At 56.4% G+C, this 18371-nt stretch overlaps 3 protein-coding genes across 20 annotated transcripts in view; 2 read left to right on the forward strand and 1 right to left on the reverse strand.

Annotated features, from left to right (window-relative positions):
• Positions 1-4997, forward strand: part of MEF2A (myocyte enhancer factor 2A) — a 151946-nt gene extending 146949 nt beyond the window's left edge. For all 15 annotated transcript variants that reach the window (XM_051822954.2, XM_051822957.2, XM_070053507.1 and 12 more), the window contains one exon: positions 943-4997. In XM_051822954.2, the coding sequence (XP_051678914.2) occupies positions 943-1339 (397 nt within the window). In that variant the 3' untranslated portion in view covers positions 1340-4997. The remainder of the gene's footprint in view (positions 1-942) is intronic.
• A 5951-nt stretch (positions 4998-10948) lies between these two features.
• Positions 10949-16941, reverse strand: LYSMD4 (LysM domain containing 4). Of its 4 annotated transcripts, none has more exons than XM_002721777.5 (3): positions 16553-16941; positions 14780-15051; positions 10949-12919 (listed from the first exon to the last, which is right to left on the reverse strand). In XM_002721777.5, the coding sequence occupies exons 2-3, from the start codon at positions 15041-15043 to the stop codon at positions 12332-12334; spliced, it is 852 nt and encodes a 283-aa protein (XP_002721823.2). In that variant the 5' UTR covers positions 15044-15051; positions 16553-16941; the 3' UTR covers positions 10949-12331. The 4 variants fall into 4 exon arrangements, with proteins under 4 accessions (XP_002721823.2, XP_008246992.2, XP_051678922.1 ...); XM_008248770.4 differs by having other exon boundaries at positions 16536-16941; XM_051822962.2 differs by having other exon boundaries at positions 16503-16938.
• On the forward strand, positions 15541-17927 carry LOC138844584 (basic proline-rich protein-like). The gene is made up of 3 exons (XM_070053458.1): positions 15541-16417; positions 16724-17125; positions 17296-17927. The coding sequence occupies exons 1-3, from the start codon at positions 15541-15543 to the stop codon at positions 17925-17927; spliced, it is 1911 nt and encodes a 636-aa protein (XP_069909559.1).
• Positions 17928-18371: the final 444 nt, after the last annotated feature.

An 18371-nucleotide genomic window follows, 5' to 3' on the forward strand; every position in this document is an offset into this window, starting at 1 on the left:
TAAACTAGGTACTCCTACTCCTTGAACGGTCTCAGGGAGCAAGGAATCTCTTGAGGGGACATAATAAGGTATTGAGACTTGGCTGGTGTCTAAGGGGGGTTCCAGGTACAGATGCCACCCACATGCACCTCTTATACCCACTGACTAGGGCATGCGCCACCCACTCCCGTGTCTGCCACCCAGCACCTTCTCCGGGACCAGTGTTAGAGGAAATGGAGCTTGATGGCATTTGCACACACCTACTGCTTTCTCCTCCCACACCCACTCTCTCTCTTTTATTTTTTTACATTGGTGAGCCTCTGTAGACATTGAGAACAGGAAGATGAGCCGTGCCTTCCACCTTCTCCCAGGGTCAGAGGGTAGAAACCTGGGGATGCCGCGTGGGAATCAGCTCCCCAGGAGTTATGGGCACAGTCCCAACCTGGCACCCGTGCTCTGGCTCGTCAGCAAAGAGAGTGTTCTTATGGCAGAATGTGGGGCTGGAGGCAGAGGGTTCACAGTGGTACCCAGAACACTGGCTTTCCCTGAATCTTGGGGAGAAGGAGCAGGGCCTTCACAGAGCCAGGGCAACGTGGGCAAGTGGGCACATAGAGGAGAGCTCCCCTCTGGCCTCCCCGAGGGCCCCACTGACTCTCATGTACAGCTGCAGACACTGACAGAGTTCTGGATTCTTCAGGCGCAGAGTACCGAGGTTCCCACAGGAAGTAGAACTGGGTGACATAAGGACTGATTGACTTAGCGTTGCTCTTCCTCCCAGGGAGAGGTGATTTCTGTTAGTGCTGAGCGCTGCAGGAAACAAACCAGACCTGTCCTGGGGGGTGCTGAGAGGGCTTCGGCCTGGCTCTTTGCAGTGGGCAGTGTCTGTGAAGTCGTTACGGTTACGCATTGTGCACACAAACCATCTCATCTCTCGCTCTTTCACTCTTTTTTTTTTCCTCTCAGCGCTGGCGGGCAGTTATCTCAGGGTTCGAATTTATCTATTAATACCAACCAAAACATCAACATTAAGTCAGAACCAATTTCACCTCCCCGGGATCGAATGACCCCATCAGGCTTCCAGCAGCAGCAGCAGCAGCAGCAGCAGACGCAGCCTCAGCCGCAGCCGCAGCCACCGCCGCCGCCACCGCAGCCGCCCCAGCCCCAGCCCCAGCCCCGGCAGGACATGGGGCGCTCCCCTGTGGACAGTCTGAGCAGCTCCAGTAGCTCCTATGATGGCAGTGACCGCGAGGATCCACGGGGTGACTTCCATTCTCCCATTGTGCTTGGCCGGCCCCCAAACCCCGAGGACAGAGAGAGCCCTTCTGTAAAGCGCATGAGGATGGACGCGTGGGTGACTTAGGGCTTCCAGGCTGATGCTTGTCCTTTGTGTCGCTGCAGTGAACTGCCCTACATATCTACATTGGTAAATAAGGACATGCGCTGAGTCTATTTATGTGTACATACATACATATATATCCCTTTACGTATATATGTATGTGGGTGTGCGTGTGTGGGTGTGTGTATGTGTGTGGCTGGGTGTGTTGCAGACACAGAATCAGGCACTTAGCTGCAAACTCCCTGTAAGTCTGCAGATGTGTGTCCCACGGCAGACAAAGCACCCTGTAGGCACAGACCAGTCTGGCACTTCCTTGGACTACTTGTTTCATAAGATAACCAGATTTTGCAAACAAATGTATTCCCATATATAATTCTCCCACACTAGCTTGCAGAAACCTAGTGGGCCCCTACTTGTTTTATTTAACTGTGCGGTGACTGTGTAGTTACTTAAGAAAAATGCTTTGTAGAACAGAGCAGTAGAAAAGCAGGAACCAAGAAAGCAATACTGTACATAAAATGTCATTTATATTAATTACCCAACCTGGCATGGGTCTCTATTGCAAAGGGGTGCATGGGAAAGGGCTGTTGATATTAAAAAAAATACAAAAATAGAAAACAAAAAAGCCCCACACATAACTGTTTTGCACGTGCAAAATGTATTGGGTCAAAGAAGTGATCTTTAGCTAATAAAAAAGAGAGAGAATAGAAAACACGCATGAGATATTCAGAAAATACTAGCCTAGAAATATAGAGCATTAACAGTAAAATTAATATATTAAGTTATAATTGGAATATGTCAGAAGTTTCTTTTTACATTCATATCTTAAAAATTAAAGAAACTGATGATTTTAGCTCATGTATATTTTATATGAAAGAAAACACCCTTATGAATTGATGACTATATATAAAATTATATTCACTACTTTTGAACACATTCTGCTATGAATTATTTATATAAGCCAAAGCTGTATGTTGTAACTTTTTTTTAAGAGAATAGTTCTATCTTGTTTTAACTGTTTAGTTTTATTTTAAGAGGGGAAAAAAATATCTTGCAAGCAGAACCTTGGAAAAAAAAAGCCATGAACACTTATTATTCTATATGTAAATTAAAAGTTGAGCCAAACTTGTTGTGTATATAGCATCTTAAATATATTATCACCTTTGATGTAAGTACCTATGTATTGTATGGTCACCAGATTAAAAAGTATATTTTTGTGGATTGCCGCCAATTTGGGGGGAAAAGGCGAGATCCTTATTAAGTAGAGTATTCACTGTTTAATATTTACTATTTTGTTAAATATGCTGTACTTTGGATTTTAATTATTAGCCCAGTTGTTTTCAGAGGATTGTATAGGGGGGTTTCTCCCCTCACTGGTGGGGAGTGTGTGATGTTACATTGTAATCTTTGTGCTGTATGGGTTGAGCATCACTATATATTTTATATGTGTACATAAATAGCAAAGTGGCAAAAAATTGGTGTTAAGTTCATCCTGCATAAATATAAAAATGTGTTGTAACAGATTTTATAAGGCATTATTTAAAATTTGCCTTTTGTGAGGAAAAAATATATAGTAGAAAAAGCTGACCTAATTTAATATTACAGAAAATGGCAAAACAGTAGATGAGCACAAAGGTTTTCTAAGTGGTAAATGATTAGGGGAAGATGTCTGTGGGAAAGGGATCCATGTTTCCTTGACCCTCTCGAAGCAGAGTGACGCGGTGGGTTCCACAGCGCTGCCGTTACACTGGCGCTGTGTGCTGAAGGACACCTTGGTGTGGGGAGGGGCCTCTCGGATGGTGCAGATCCTTGGCCTGACTCCTGCTGTGCTGTTCGGAATCAGTGCCGCCCTCAGCTTGAATTCTGAACAAGGCCTTATTCTTACAGGAAGACACCTCACGGGGAAGAACAAGTTCATCTGTTTACTGGGCTTGTGCCATGAACAAAATTCAAAGTCCTGTATAGCTTTTATCGTAGGTTTTTTGAATACTCCTTTTCCTCAGAAACTGAAAAGAAGCGTTTGAAATGCTATTTTATATTTTAAACTTAATACTGAGCAGCTATCTACAGTTTCTACTTACATTGTTTCCCCCCTAAATTATGTTTCTTTTGACACTCTCCTCATCGCTGTTGTGACAGGTCGTCACCGGAGTCCTGACTGCTGGGGGTGTTTGTGCAGGACAACGCTGGGGCACTCGCAGGCTGCAGGGGGACTCTGCTTCAGCGGCAGTCTGGGCCATAAGTTTTGGTAGAGGCCAAAAAAGGGAGGGTGACACACACTGTCTCCTCTCTGTAGTAGCAATCAATATTTGGCTCTTAATCAGAAAGGATGGGTTTTTCTTTAAAAATGTACTTACTTCACTGAGCTACTTACAGGCACATTCTTCATAAGGTCACGCCTAATCGGAATGAGACAGCCTCCCAACACTGAATTTCTGAGATGATCCTTACCACTTTGTAAACCATTTATAGCTTTGAAGTGTTAAGTGATTCTTTCGTTATTATTTATGCATGTTCATGAACCTCTGCTGTATATTGGAATAGGAGTTAACACATTCACATTTACTGTCTATTTTCTTGTGTGCCTTATGAGATGGCTTTTCTGACTGTATCTCAATTGTCTTTCTTTCTATGCAGGTTTATAATCAGTACAACTACTGTTTTCTAAAATAATATTACACAAGGCTCGGAGTTTGTATTTAAATTACACTGACCAAGTAACGTGTATTCCGTTTTCAGGAACTGAATATTTGACTGTTAACCCTTGTCCCATGTGCCCCGTGTGACTGGGAGCACGTGGACTCGACAGACATCCCTCACCCAGACACCACGTGCGAACACATCCACATTCACACCTCTTGGCGGAAACCAACCTGCAGTGGGGAGGACACTAACTTTAGGTCCATCTTTTCTAACCCTTTTAGGACTCATGTGTTTTATATGAGACACCATGACGGGAAAATTGTATCCCTTCAGATGAAGTATTTTATTACTAAAAACAAAAGCAAAAAAAGCTTACACTGCACTGGCTCAGGTGCAGCGCCCCACAGCTGCACTTCCGTCCGTGCTCTCTGGAACTCCGCTGAGAGAGAGTCGCCATTATGTGTACACAGATGGTCCCGATCAGAACTCCATCTTTTGAGCCCTAATTACATCCATTGTGTTTTAGACGAAATCAGGGGTTTGTTCTAAAAGAACAATGTGTGTTTTACCATTTCCTTTAAATCTAAGGACAGCGTATAATGCATGAACATGACTTCTGTATTAACCATCATGCGCACAAGAAATACATAGTAAATAAGGAACCTGAGAACTCCTGGCATTGGGTCATAAGAAGCTAGATGATTAGAATGTGAAACAGATTTTACAAATGTAAAACTTTTATTTCTCTGTAGAAACTTTCTTCACTTTGCTGTGCAAGAAGACACTGCTTTGCTATATTTAAAATGGCTTTTCTAAAAGAGATTTATGTATTTGGTAAATGTTTGTAGTCAACAGTTCACACACGAAGCTGTACACGGTTTGAACTTGTAAAACCGTTTGGCGGCACAAGCTGGACTTTGTTGCCATCCTTGAGATGAATCTTTTAAGAAAAATAAGTTAATCTCAATTTTTCCCTGAATGTGTTGTTTTTTCTTCATTATACAATAAATATTATAGTGTACTTTTTATCAGAAGATGATACCTAGAGGTTGGTGTAAACTTTGTCTCCTCACGCCCGCGCATCCACTCTGCCAGGGAAACTGTAAGGCTCTGGCTCAGCCCCCAGGCCGCCCCTCCCCAAAGCCCTCCTCGTCCACTCCTTTCGCCAGGGCCTTTTTCATCTGAGGTCCCCTTCATACTGAGACATGGTCAGGGAAGCCGTCCCCGGGCCCAGCCGCCTCACCTTGCGTGGGTGCCTGTGCCAGCCCAGGCCCTTGACGCAGGCAGCCCGTGGGTTAGCCTGGCCGCACCGTGCACGCTGGTGTGCATCGGTGAAGTCCATCTGCCTTCAGTAAGTGCCTCTCACGGAAACGCAGATGCGGTGTGTGAGTGAATGGGCTTTGTGTGCGGGGGGCTGGACGGGTACCCCGTCCATGGCTGTGTGCTGCTCTGTGCTCATCTGCTCTGATCCTGTCGTTCAGCTGGAAAATGAAGTTAGTTCCCAGACTGCAATGGAAAGCGCTCTTTTTTCTGATCTGTTTCCTTGTCTGACTCCTAGCTAAGCAGATTCTTGTTGTCATTTAAGTTCAAAACGAAATTTTCGTGCTGGCTACAGTGGGGCTCTCACTAGATTCTGAAAGCTCATTTCCATGGCTAAAAATACCCTGATCACAGCTGCAGCTACTTAAAACCAATCCATTGCCTTTGCCTAGTTAGCACCCACAGTGCCTGGTTCCAGCTCTCGGCTTCGAAGCTGATTCTGGGTCTGACTGGCACTGCCTAGATGGTGATTGTCAGTTGGGGCCCTGCACCAGGCAGAGGGTGGCAGCCTGCCCCATCTTCCTGTCCCGCAAGCGGCTACTGGGAGTCCACTGGGGGGTGCCCTGTGTTTTGGACAGTGACCCCTCCCCACCAGCTGTCCCTCACGCACAGCTGTGCTTCCCGGTCCCAGTGCTGCATCAGCCGCCTCTTCAAGCACCCTGGTTCCTCTTATCCGAGAAGGGTGTTCTGAAACCACAGTCTGGGCATTCAACGTGCCTGTTGCTGGTGAAGTGGGCTTCTTCTGCAGACATCCGCTCCCACACCGGCTTTCACGGTAGCCTTGCCTGTCCTCACTGGGGAGAAACTGAGTCTCGTCATCTGCAGGGTTACTCGTTTGTTCGGTTCTAGTATACACAGAAAGTTACAGAGCCGCCAACCCAGACCCGTGGGAGCGACACCGTTGCCTGGCGAGAGCGTCCAGGTCTTACCCATCAAGGGTGTTCTCCTCGGCTGTCGGTAGATGCCCGCCCTCTGCAGGGGGGCTGTGCTGGTCACGGACAGTGAGGCCCATCCCTTGCTGTGTGACGTCCTCCGCCCCCGTTGGCTGTAATCCATGCTGGGGAGTATGAGTGGCATCTGAAAGAAACCTCACTGTCCCTTGAGAGCGACGTGTTCTGAGGACTGTCCCCGTGTCCTTGTCCTTGCTCCCAGCTCCCTTGCTCACTGGCCCTTGCAGACACACGGAGTTGCTGGGTTAATCTCGTTTCTCTCACACATGAGCAGCTTCCCTTCCCTTAGTGTATCTGGGGGTCACTCCTCAGAGCAGTCAGCGCCCAGAAGCCTTCATTCCTTTTCACGGCCGTTGGCCCTCCTGCTGTGGATGTGGCGTCCTCTACTAACCACAGGTAGGCATTTAGGTGGCTTCCAGTTGCAGTCATCAGCGAATATGCATTTCTGTATTGGCAGAGATTTACCTTCAAGGTAGGTCCTGGGTAAACGCACCAGCAGTTTCCTGAGGTCTCGCACAGTTCACCTCTGGGCTGCGGCTGTTTGCATTCCGTCCAGCAGCCTGGGCTGCTTCCCCAGGCCTCGGCGACACACTGTGGCGTCACAGTTTTTACTTTGCCAAACCTGATGCGTGAGAAAGGGCTGATCCATGTTTTCAGCTGCCTTTCCTGTGCGTGTGTTTGAACATGTTTATCTGTTCTCGGGCCATTTGCACTGCTCTCCTGTGTGCAGATTGTTCAGGTGTTCGTTCCCATTTGTCTACTGGGTTTTTTTTTTTTTGGTCTGCATCCCCCAATTTTCAATCTTTTTATACTGAGGATAACAGCCTGTTGTTTATATATGCTGTGAATTCACAGCCATCTGTCAGTCATCTTGACTTACTTTGTGTGTGGTGCTTTTGCCATGCAAAATTTTACGTAAAGTTCATCAATCGGCAGGGATTTTGAGTTGGATTTAGAAATCCTTTCCCTACACTCAGGTTGGAGAGGAATTCACGCATATTTTCTTGTGCTAGTATAGTTTGTCTTTCACATTTAGATCGCTACCCCACTTGGAGTGGATTCTTCCATACTGATAAAATCTTACGCTCATCTAAATGACTGTCTGGTTACCCTGGTGACCATTTATCACAAAGCACATCTTCACCTGTGCCGTAAGACGGAACCTTTATCACAGGGTACGTTTCCATATGTGTGTGAGTCTTGTGGGATTTCCTAGTCCATGACCACAAATTTTAAATGGCTCTCAACACTGCCCAGACGTGCAGCTCCCATTCCCTAGTCGGTTGGCAGCCTCACTTCTGAAGTAACTTTCACTCTGTCTCCTCTCCAAGACCCCAAGGCCATTTCCTCTCCTTCCTGGCCGATCACTGTCCTCACGTTTTCCATTGAGATAGATCCAGCGAGATGGTCCTCCTCCTCCTGTGGTGGTGTCCCCCAGCCTGCCTGCACGATTCCCCCATGCCCTGCCTCCCTGCTCCCCCCTCGCCCCCGCAACACACACACACACACACACACACACACACACACACACACGGGATGGACTGGCTGCCAGTACCCGAGCCTTCGATGCAGTCTGGGTCCAGCTTCTCTCTCCTAAAGGTCTTGACTCCTGTGGCTAGCCCTCTCTCTGGCAGCACCAATTGCTCCCTCCCTCCAAAAGAGCAGGAGCAAGGAGGAGCCAAGTGGCCACAAGGAACAAGGCCAGCACCGCCACTTTCCTGCTGGCGTGAGGACCACCGGGCCAGCTGCTCGACCGAGAGGACACTCGGGAACAGGGAGCCTCGCGCCCCACAGGAAGGTGCGGTCAGGTGCACTGCGCTAAGCCACCACACACCTCTGGTGCAGCTGTTTCTCGGGCCTTGGAATTTAATGGACTCATTCCCAGGCCCAGTCCATGAAAACTGCCCCTTCTGATCTCCTGTGTCCCTGGGCCAGTCCAGGCTACATGCATAGTCCACCAACAGGTCTGCTCCTTGGGTCGGTCTGCCTCTGAGCCAGTCTTGCCCCTCGCGCCAGCATTCTGATTGTCCCTCCCCTGCCCCTAGTGTGGGTGTCTGCTGTTGGCCAGAATCGGATCAGCTCTCTTCTTTCACCTCAAGGAATCAGGCAGAAGGGGCAGTGTGGGGCAGTGATCTCTGCAAGAAGGGGTAGAAGACCAGGTTACACTGACCCAGGGCACGGGAGGCTCCCAGGCTGACTGAGAGATGGAGTCTGGAGCTGAAGGAGGCCAAGGCGTCCAGTGTTTGAGGGCACGGTACTTGGGCGGGGGGGTGGGGGTGGGGGCGGAACAGAGATCCCCCAGTCTGGCTGAGTGCTGGCTGCTCATGGTATGAGGAAACCACAGAGATGTGGGAAGGAGCCAACAGGAAGAGCAGAACAATTCCCAGCGCCCACCGTGGCCAGGAGTACGTGTGCTCCCTCACAGGGGGAGACCCCCAACGAACACAGCATCTGGTAGACGCTAAGGCTCAACTAGTCTCACACTAAAGACAGCTCTGGGTCTGTACTGATCCAAATGAAAAGTGAGTCTCAAAAGGATCAAGTAACTATGTCCTAAAACAGCACAAAAATATTTAGCAGAAGGTAACAGAATCTAGCATTCAACAGTGTATAATTCATCATATCCAGTGTCCAACCAAAAACTTACCAGGTGCGCAGGGAAAAAGTGGCCCAGTGGGTTAGGCCAACACTTGTGCTGGCACCCACACTAGAGTGCCACACAAGCCTGGCTGCACTGCTTCTGGTCAGTTCCCTGCCAAAGCACTGGGAGAGCAGACAGTGATGGCCCACGTATTTGGGTCCCTGCCGCCCACGCTGAGACGGAGATGGAGTTCCAGGGTCCTATCTCCACCGTGGCACAGCCCTGGCTGTTGCAGCCATTTGAGTAGCGAACCAGCAGATGGAAGATAAATCTCTCTCTCTTTCTGCCTCTCAAACAAATAAAAAGAACACAAAATAATACAATCCATAACTAGGAGAAAAACCAACTAAACTAGACCCAGAGTGATGCGAATGATAGAATTAGCAGGTCAGGATGCTAAAACAGCTGCTTGCGACATACTCTATGTTCGAGAATATCTGAGTACAGCGTTCATGAAAGCAGTGGAAGACAACCCCAAGTGAACCTCCAAAGGCTAAAAAATACTTGAAGGACAGTTCACTGATGTGATGAACAGACACTGCAAAGGAAACGCCAATAGAATGTCCAACGGTCAGTGGAGAGAAAACAAAACACCAGGGGCCGGGGCTGTGGCGTAGCAGGTAAAGCCACTGCCTGCAGTGCCGGCATCCCATATGGGCGCCAGTTCAAGTCCTAGTTGTTGCACTTCCGATCCAGCTCTCTGCTGTGGCCTGGGAGAGCAGTGGAAGATGGCCCAAGTCCTTGGGCCCCTGCACCTGTGTGGGAGACCGGGAGGAGGCTCCTGGCTTCTGGCTCCTGATCGGCACAGCTCTGGCCGTTGCGGCCACTTGGGGAGTGAACCAGTGGATGGAAGGCCTCTCTCTACTCTGCCTCTCTCTAATTCTGCCTTTCAAATAATAAATCTTCTAAAAACAACCGAAAGAGTGAAGTGTAGGACAACATCAAACAGTGAACTTGTAATTGGAGAATAATCAGGACAAAAATCTCAGGAAATAATGGCTGGAATTTTTCCAAATTAGATGAAATTATTTAAAACCACAGATCCAGAAACGTGAGCCCCAAACAGAATTATAAAGGAAACCGCGCCAGGGTTTGTCATAATCAAGTCACCTATTTTTTTTTTTTTTTCTTTGACAGGCAGAGTTAGAGACAGAGAGAAAGGTCTTCCTTTTCTGTTGGTTCACCCCCCAAATAGCCGCCATGGCCGGCGCACCACGCTGATCCGATGGCAGGAGCCAGGTGCTTCTCCTGGTCTCCCATGGGGTGCAGGGCCCAAGCACCTGGGCCATCCTCCACTGCACTCCCTGGCCACAGCAGAGAGCTGGCCTGGAAGAGAGGCAACCGGGACAGAATCCGTCGCCCCGACTGGGACTAGAACCCGGTGTGCCAGCACCGCAAAGCGGAGGATTAGCCTAGTGAGCCGCGGCGCTGGCTTCAAGTCACCTATTCCAACCCGCGCCACGTGTGTTCTGAGATTGTATTTAGGCACATGCGTCGCAGGACCCGCTGCACCGACTGCACGTTCTTACTTCCTGTGTTCTTGCTGGCTGGAGAGACTGCCCCTCCCAGCCCTAGCCAGATGCCTGCTGCGTCCAGTTCTCAAGATTCAGGCTCTGGGTCAGTCCTCCTCCCACTCCAAGGTCGCTGCCCCGGTGGACGAGTTGAAACTGTAATTCTCTCCGCCCCTCTCCGAAGCCATGCCCGGCTCAGCCCCTCGGCGCCCCGCACCAGTGGACTGTCGGGCTCGGGGCAGACTCCGAGCAGCTGCATGAGGAGGAAGCTCCCTGCTCTTACACTCAGTTTTTCCATCTGTAGATGGGGACGAGGGCCTGCCTCCTCAAGTGGTTGGAAAGGATACACTGAGTTCCTGCAGGCAGCCCTTAAAGAAACCGCACGGCCTCCAGCGAGGACCGAGATGACCGGTTTTGCTCTTCCTGGAGACTTTCCCACACGCAACGCAGAGCAGGCGGGCGCAGCACGGGGCGAGGCCCCGGCCCGGCTCGGACCGGCCACCGCCGGCCCCAGCCCACCTCGCCTGACCGCAGTCGCCAACGCCCAGATGAACAAAGACGGAACCGCTTTTCCTTCACAGAAGATACTGTTTTATTCCACTGGGAAAGCCGAGAGCGGACCTTCGGAGTCGGCCGGGCAGCAGCGGCTCTCCCCCGGGCCCGGGCCGGGCAGCGCGGCGGGCGGGGGGAGCAGCCACCTGCAGGGCTTCTGCAGCCAAGGCGCGCGGCCCCGCCCCCCAGAGCGCCTCGCCCGACCAGAACACAGCCTGGCGGAGGATTTAGATTTGCAGACTGGACCTGGGGAGACGGCGTCACACACAGCGCAGAGGAGGGACCGCAGGTCCCCGCGGCCTCTCTGCAGCCCCCCCTCCTGCAGGGGGTCTTTCACACTCATCTCCAGGCCAAAGGCGTGCGATGCCACAGCCCCCGCGAGCTCAGCAGCCCCCCGGCACTGCTGCTCTCGGGTCCACGGCCCCGGGCCTGAGCCCCCAGCCCTGTCCCTCGCAGGCAGCGGCCGGCTCCCACTCCCACCCTGCCCGCTGCCTCGCTGGGCAGGCCCCTTCTCCCTCAGGCACCTGGCCCTCTGCCGCCTCCACAGTCAGGGCCACCTCGGGCCTCTCTGTGTTTGGTCTTTTAAGACAAGCCACACTGTAGACAGACGTCATTCCAGGGCACCCGCTGTGGCGCCCGGGCCCTCGGCAAAGTGGTGAGGACGCCCCAGGTCAGGTACGCACAAGGCTGCTACTCCGGGCGCACGCTGGGACCTTGGTGACAGACCCGTGTCCGCTTCCCAGAATGCGACTGCAAGCGCTGGGTCCCAGCACCGTGGGGACACCCCCGCGGGGAAACCAGGCAGTCGGCCTGTGAGGCTGAGCTGGGCGGCTCTCAAGACACGACGCAGGCATCGCTCCATGACGGCAGCTGGGATTTGGGGCTTCCCCAACCCTAGGAGCAGCACCGCCGCAAAAGGCAAACCGGAAGTGGGGCCTGACACACGGACTCGCCGCCCTCTCACCTGGGGACACAGCAACAGCAGCCCACAGTGCTGTCCCCTGGAGACACGGAAGACTACTCCGCGCCAGTCCCCACGTCACAGCGGGCAGGGGCGCTGCCGAGCCGACGCCAGGCGCTCCCGCGCTGCAGGTCCCTCGGCCAAGGGCGTGCCTCTCCTCGGAGCACGGTGACCTTGGGGCTGCCAGTCCGCTAGATGTCTTCACGACACGGCCACCTGTCACACACAGCTGCCTCTTGCTGCTCCTCTCTGGATACACGGGCTGAGGGCACTGGGAGTTTGGATCCGGCAGCCTTGGATTGGCAAAGCTGGTGCCCGGGGTCAGCGTGGTGTGCAACACGGTAGTGACTTCTGAAACATGTCTGTACATCCCAGCCACACCCGAGGACGTGGCCGTGACAGCTGGTGCGTGTCCGAGGCCACTGCTAAAGCCGGGCCTTAGTGCCCTGCCGGGGTGGTGTGACTTAACCGGCCGTCTGAAGAGGTGCCGGCCGGCACTGGGGTCGCTGGTCTGGGGGCCTGGCCAGGCGCCGCACTCAGTGCCACCGAGCTGCTGGGGGACGTCGTGTTCAGGCCACTCGGGGCCTCGCCAGAAGCCTGTATTCTAAAATAGACCAAATAAAACAGCGGCAGAACCACGCCAACGAGGAGCATGATGACCACAGCGTTCCACCACCGAAGGCCACAGTCGGCGCCGCTCGGCGGCGGCGCGGGGGGAGCCGGGAGCGGCGGCTGCCCGGAGGTCTCCAGGCAGCCGCCCTCCCTCCGGAAGGCTTGGGACTGCACCACGCGCTCGATGTTCCGGTCAATGCCCTGGAAGAAATCCGTCAGCTGGCTGGCCTGGGCGTCCGCGCGCGGCAGCTCGGCCAAGGCCGCTCCGGCCTCGGGGGACGGGCCTGCGAGGGGCTGCAGTTCTTCCCGCGTCTCCGTCAGGATCCCGTGGTTCCTCACGGGAATCTTGATCGATCTCACGGCATATAAATCCTGCTCTCTGATGAAGTTGTTGACTTTCTTGAGATCTGCGACCTAGGGAAGCCGTGAGGACAAACAGAACGTGTGAACGAGTCAACATCCAGAAAGCGCCTCAACCTCGCTGGGTGACGACCCGAGCCCAGCCCACCTGACACTGCGGTGGCACACGGGACCAGTGTCGGCTGTGTGGCCGTGTCCGGCTCCCACGGAGCCTTCGTGCACAGCTCAATGGCTGAATAAGCAGAATTTCCCAGGGATTTGTAAGTCTGAGCAATCGAGGATCAGTTTTGGAAAACAGATTTAAAACAGCCTTCGCGACTGCACCGTGTTTTGGGTGACACTCACGCCCCGGAAGCTGGCCGGAGCCCCTTCCTGCCACCTTTCCCTTGGGGGGCAGCAGTGCCACGTCTGCCTGGCCTTTGTCCCACCCCTGAGCCCGGGGAGAGCCGCCGCCGGGAATGAGTCTGCACCAAACACACGAGCTTCCACCAACTCCACTGGCACAGCCGGACCTGGTTCTCCCGCACTAACGTTTAAGGTTTACCACGTTTTCTCTCTCGGAAGCACAGTGGGACACACAACCTCGTCTTCTAAACAAAAGCGACCTGTGGCTCCTTCACCCCAGTTCAGAGCTGCCTGCTTAGGAAGCGCAGGGAGCGGGCACGCGGCCGGGGACGTGGGCTGAGCGCTTCCGTCCAGCTCAGGACGCGGCAGCGCGGCTGAGCTTCGTCAGGTGCCGGAAGGTTCCAGACCGACGCCTCGGCCCATCGAATCTTTCTTGGGACAGACGTGGGGGAAGTGGGCCCGCGAGGCCTGCGTGCGGAAGCTCACGGGAGACTTGGGAGCCTCGGGACGTGGACAAATCCCACAGGCCTCGGGGCCGCCTCATGCAAGTCAACCCCGCCCTGCGTTTACTCAATGAGCGACCACTTGCATCACGTGGCTGGACTGGCATGGGCCCACTTCTAATGTCCCGTGTCCTGAGACTGACGCCCGGGAGGCTGGAGGCCACTTGGTCTTTGTCCCCAACAAGCAGCGAGTGTGCTTATTTAAAAGAGGAAAACCCATCACTTTTCAGACACGTTATCGGAGTGTACTTCAAAAAGTTCGTGGAAAAATAAACTTCTCTTTTAATTCCATTTTCCCACAAACACTCTGCACATTCTTGAAGAATGTATCAGAAACCAGCACTCCAAGAAGCCAACGCCATCTCTTGGGGCCTCTGCAGGGCAGGATTCCCTCTGCGGCCAGGTCCTAAGACCCCAGGGCTGCCCACTGACAGTGACCCACGTGCAAACGTCCGCACCCCGGCAGGGCTGCAGCCCCGGGCAAGGCTGCAGCCCCCACACAGTGCCTCGTGACCTGGCCGAGGCCAGATGAACGACAGAGCCCTCAAGGAGGAAAGACTTTTTTATTAAGTAGCTTACACAGCCTTGAAGGCTGTGGAGATGGGCAGCACAGGGTCAGCAAAATGAAACGGCTCCAATCTGGAAGGAGACGCAGCCGCTCTACAAATACTTGCCTACTGACTTTGCCATTGTTAGTCACTCTGAATGCTGCAAACATAATTAGAGAGAAAAGCAGGGTTATACAGGTGCACAGCACACAGAGGCCAGATCATGCAGGTTTAAAGGAGAAATTTTACCAGATAAAGCTACCAACAAGAAAAAGCACAAGTAGCAAGGAAAGCAAGCATGCCAAAGCCGCCTCGGGTCCTGGATACACCCTGCCGGGGTGCTCCGCGGAGGGGGAAATGGGACGCTCTCAGAATCTCACCGCGGAGGGCAGAGGGCGGGCGGCGGCGCGGGCCATGCAGACAGCGCGTGCACGTGAGCCCAGGGCTAACAGGACAGGCACGCGCCCCAGCCACCTCGGGTGCCCCGCCCCGAGCCCCTCCGTGCAGTCGGGTCTTACTTTGCAGCCGTACTGGAGGGCCAGCTTGTTGAGGCTGTCCCCCGGCGCCAGCTCCCGCTGCAGCAGCACCGTGGGGCCCCCGCCCGGCGGCGGGGCGCTGCGCCTCTGGCGCTCCTTCCCCCGAGGCCGCAGGGCCCCCGGCTGTGCCTCGTCCTCCGAGGAGTCCCCACTGGCGTCCTGAAACACGTACACGTGGCTGGTCGCGGTCCTGCAGATGGCCGCCGGGCCTTGGAAGGGCTTGGCCAGCACTTCCTCCTGCCTCATCTTCGTCGCTGGAAACCGAGGCTGAGGGTCAGTTCCACGCAGGACTGCACCACCTCCCCTGGCTGCAGCACAAGGGTCCTGAGACAGCCCCTCCCCAAGTCACACGCCCCAGGACAAAGCCGCTGGCTCTGCCCGCACCCCTTAGAGGCCGGGTTCCAGTCCCGGCTGCTCCACGCCCATCCAGCCCTCTGCTCTGGCCTGGGAAAGCAGCGGAGGATGGCCCAGGGCTTGGGCCCCGCACCCGCGTGGGAGACCCCGATGAAGCTCCCGGCTCCCCCCGCCCAGCCCCCGCCGTTGCGGCCATCAGGGGAGCGAACCAGTGGTTGGACGCTCATGCTCTCTCTCTCTCCCTCTCTGTGACTGTGGCTTTCAAATAAATAAACAGATCTTAACAAAACAAACAAACACCAGGAACCGGCTCCGGCTGGCTGAGAGCGCAGGCGGGCGGAACACAGACGCCCTTTTTTCTAACTGTGCACTTTTTGTGCAAAGAACAAATGAACGCCCTACCCCCTTCTCCGCGGCTGTACCTCCGACACCCACGTCAGGACAGATTTCTCAAGAGGCGGCCGGGGTCCCGGCAGGGCAGGTGTGGCCCGCCCGGCCTCCTCACGCTGGGAATCCCCAACCCAGAACCTCGCTCAGGGCGCTCGGCTCACCACGTCCTCGCCAGCGGCTTGGCCACCGCACGGCTCACCAAGTCCTCGCAAGTGGCCGGACCCGCCGCCCTGCGCCCAGCCCCGAGCCACGGCACCCTCTCCCCTACTCCAAACTCCTCGGACAGACTCCAGGGGGGCTGGCATCGGGCGCCGGGGGCCGGCAGGGGCGGCCACTCCGGCTCAGCCCGGGGCCCGCCCCCGCTCCCCGCCGCCCTGCGCCCAGCCCCGAGCCACGGCACCGTCCCCCTACTCCAAACTCCTCGGACAGACTCCAGGGGGGCTGGCATCGGGCGTCTGGGGCCAGCAGGGGCGGCCACTCCGGCTCAGCCCGGGGCCAGACCCCCGCTCCCCGCCCCCCTGCGCCCAGCCCCGAGCCACGGCACCCTCTCCCCTACTCCAAACTCCTCGGACAGACTCCAGGGGGGCTGGCATCGGGCGTCTGGGGCCGGCAGGGATGGCCATTCCGGGTCAGCCCGGGGCCAGACCCCCGCTCCCCACCGCCCGGGGCCCGCCACCCTGCGCCCAGCCCCGAGCCACGGCACCCTCTCCCCTACTCCGAACTCGTCGGACAGACTCCAGGGGGGCTGGCATCGGGCGCCGGGGGCCGGCAGGGGCGGCCACTCCGGCTCAGCCCGGGGCCCGACGCCCGCCCCCTCCTCCCCGGAGCACCCGGGGGTCGCGGGCACGCTTCTCAGGCCTGTTTCCCCACAGCCCTGTCTGCGCAAGCAGAGGGTCCCTACACACAGAAACCCTAAAACCCAGGGCGGCCCACCCCCGGGCTGAGACCCGCGGAGGCCCACCATTCCACAAAGGCACGACCTCCGACCTCTGACCTCCAACCGCAAACAACCTGGGAGCAGCCCTCCGCGGACGCGGCCGCCGCCCCTCCCGCGGCAGGAGGCGCGCCTAGGAGACCGCGGAGCCGACTGGCGACGCCAGGCTGCAGCGCGGCCGTGAGCCCGCAAGGGCCCCGGCACGGCCACCGGCCCCCTCCTCCCGTCCCCGGTGCCTCCGGGACCAGGGCTCAGGCCCGCCTCGCCCCGCCGCCGCCGAGCCTGCCGATTGGCTGCGAAAATCAGCAGGCCTTCCGGGGGCGGGGCCACCGAGGCAGCCAATAAGAACGGCGGTGGGCGGACCCTGAGACGCGCGCGCTTGGCGGAGCGGTCGGCCCCAGAGAGGCAGAGCTGGGGGCGGGGCCGAGGCCAGGGAGCGGGAGGAGCGCGCGGGGGCCGGGGGGCGGGGCCTCAGACTGGGCCCACCCCCGCCCTTCCCGCCCCGCCCCGCCCCCTGGGCCGTGCTGGCGGCCGCTTGCTGGGAGCCGCTGCTTTCTCCTCGGTCGGAGGTGTCCGACCCCGCCCGCCTGTGAATTCTGAATTCAAGAATTCTGAAGTGAAAAGGCGCGGAAGTTACGTCACACACCCAGGTGTGAACGTGAAAAACTTGTACCCCGAAAAGGAAACCCACAAAAGGGCAAACTGCAGTCTGAGGGGGAGAATGGGACCCCCGCGGCCGGGGGTTGAAACCCTCGTGGGCAGAGGCTGGGGCGGCGCTAAACCTCACGAGCGATCAAGTGACCCTGTACCTTGAAACCAGACTTCGGGAGCTGTGTCCCTGTCCTGGCAAATCCGGCCCACGCGGGAGGGTGCGGGCGTCCGCGCCGCCTCCCGTCCCCGTGCCCCCGCGTGGACCCGCCTCCCGTCCCCGTGTCCCCGCGTGGACGCCGCCTCCCGTCCCGTGTCCCCGCGTGGACGCCGCCTCCCGTCCCCGTGCCCCCGTGTGGACGCGCCTCCCGTCCCCGTGCCCCCGCGTGGACGCGCCTCCCGTCCCGTGTCCCCGCGTGGACGCCGCCTCCCGTCCCCGTGTCCTTGCGTGGAAGCCGCCTCCCGTCGCCGTGCCCCCGCGTGGACGCTGCCTCCCGTCCCGTGTCCCTGCGAGGACGCCAACTCCCGTCCCGTGTCCTTGCGTGGAAGCCGCCTCCCGTCCCCGTGCCCCTGTGTGGACGCCGCCTCCCGTCCCCGTGCCCCCGCGTGGACGCTGCCTCCCGTCCCGTGTCCCTGCGAGGACGCCAACTCCCGTCCCGTGTCCCCGCGTGGAAGCCGCCTCCCGTCCCGTGTCCCCGCGTGGAAGCCGCCTCCCGTCCCCGTGCCCCCGCGTGGACGCCGCCTCCCGTCCCGTGCCCCCGCGTGGACGCCGGCTCACTTTCCCTAGCTCCAGTACCCAGCTAAGTGCCAGCACTCAGTACTGGCTCAGTAGGGCGGATGTGAATGTGACCTGATCCAGAGACACGGGGCGGGTGGCAGTGCCGGGTGCAAGTCCTGGGAATCCATCCCAGAGGCCAACTCTGGGCCGCCAGCGGTGCTCCTGCCCCGAGATGCGATGCGTGGCCGTGGCCTGGTGAGTCCCACAACCCGCCAGTCAGCATTTACAGTGTGGTTTGCGGTAGGGGTTGGGGCGCAGCTGGACACACCGTTACCTGGGGGACTTGCCCACATCCCGTAGCAGAAGGCTGACCCCAGTCCCAGCTAGTCCACTCCTGATCCAGCTTCCTGCAGTCCCGGGCCCCTGCCACCCACCTGGGAGACGCAGATGGGGTGCCAGGCCCCTGTAAATATCTCCAGAGGTGGGCAGAAGGCACTTTTCTCTCCCACAGGGTGGGAGCTGGGATGCGT

This window comes from Oryctolagus cuniculus, chromosome 12 (assembly GCF_964237555.1).
Source record: "Oryctolagus cuniculus chromosome 12, mOryCun1.1, whole genome shotgun sequence".
Classification (NCBI taxonomy): Eukaryota; Metazoa; Chordata; class Mammalia; order Lagomorpha; family Leporidae; genus Oryctolagus; species Oryctolagus cuniculus.

Coding starts and splice junctions, on each gene's coding strand:
- LOC138844584 (XM_070053458.1), top strand. CDS start 15,541: ATGAACGCCCTACCCCCTTCTCCGCGGCTGTACCTCCGACACCCACGT. Junction 16,418..16,723: donor GCCTGTTTCCCCACAGCCCT/GTCTGCGCAAGC, acceptor CTCCGGGACCAG/GGCTCAGGCCCGCCTCGCCC. Junction 17,126..17,295: donor AAGTTACGTCACACACCCAG/GTGTGAACGTGA, acceptor CCTTGAAACCAG/ACTTCGGGAGCTGTGTCCCT.
- LYSMD4 (XM_002721777.5), bottom strand. CDS start 15,043: ATGAGGCAGGAGGAAGTGCTGGCCAAGCCCTTCCAAGGCCCGGCGGCC. Junction 12,920..14,779: donor CCCTCCAGTACGGCTGCAAA/GTAAGACCCGAC, acceptor CGGCTTCCCTAG/GTCGCAGATCTCAAGAAAGT.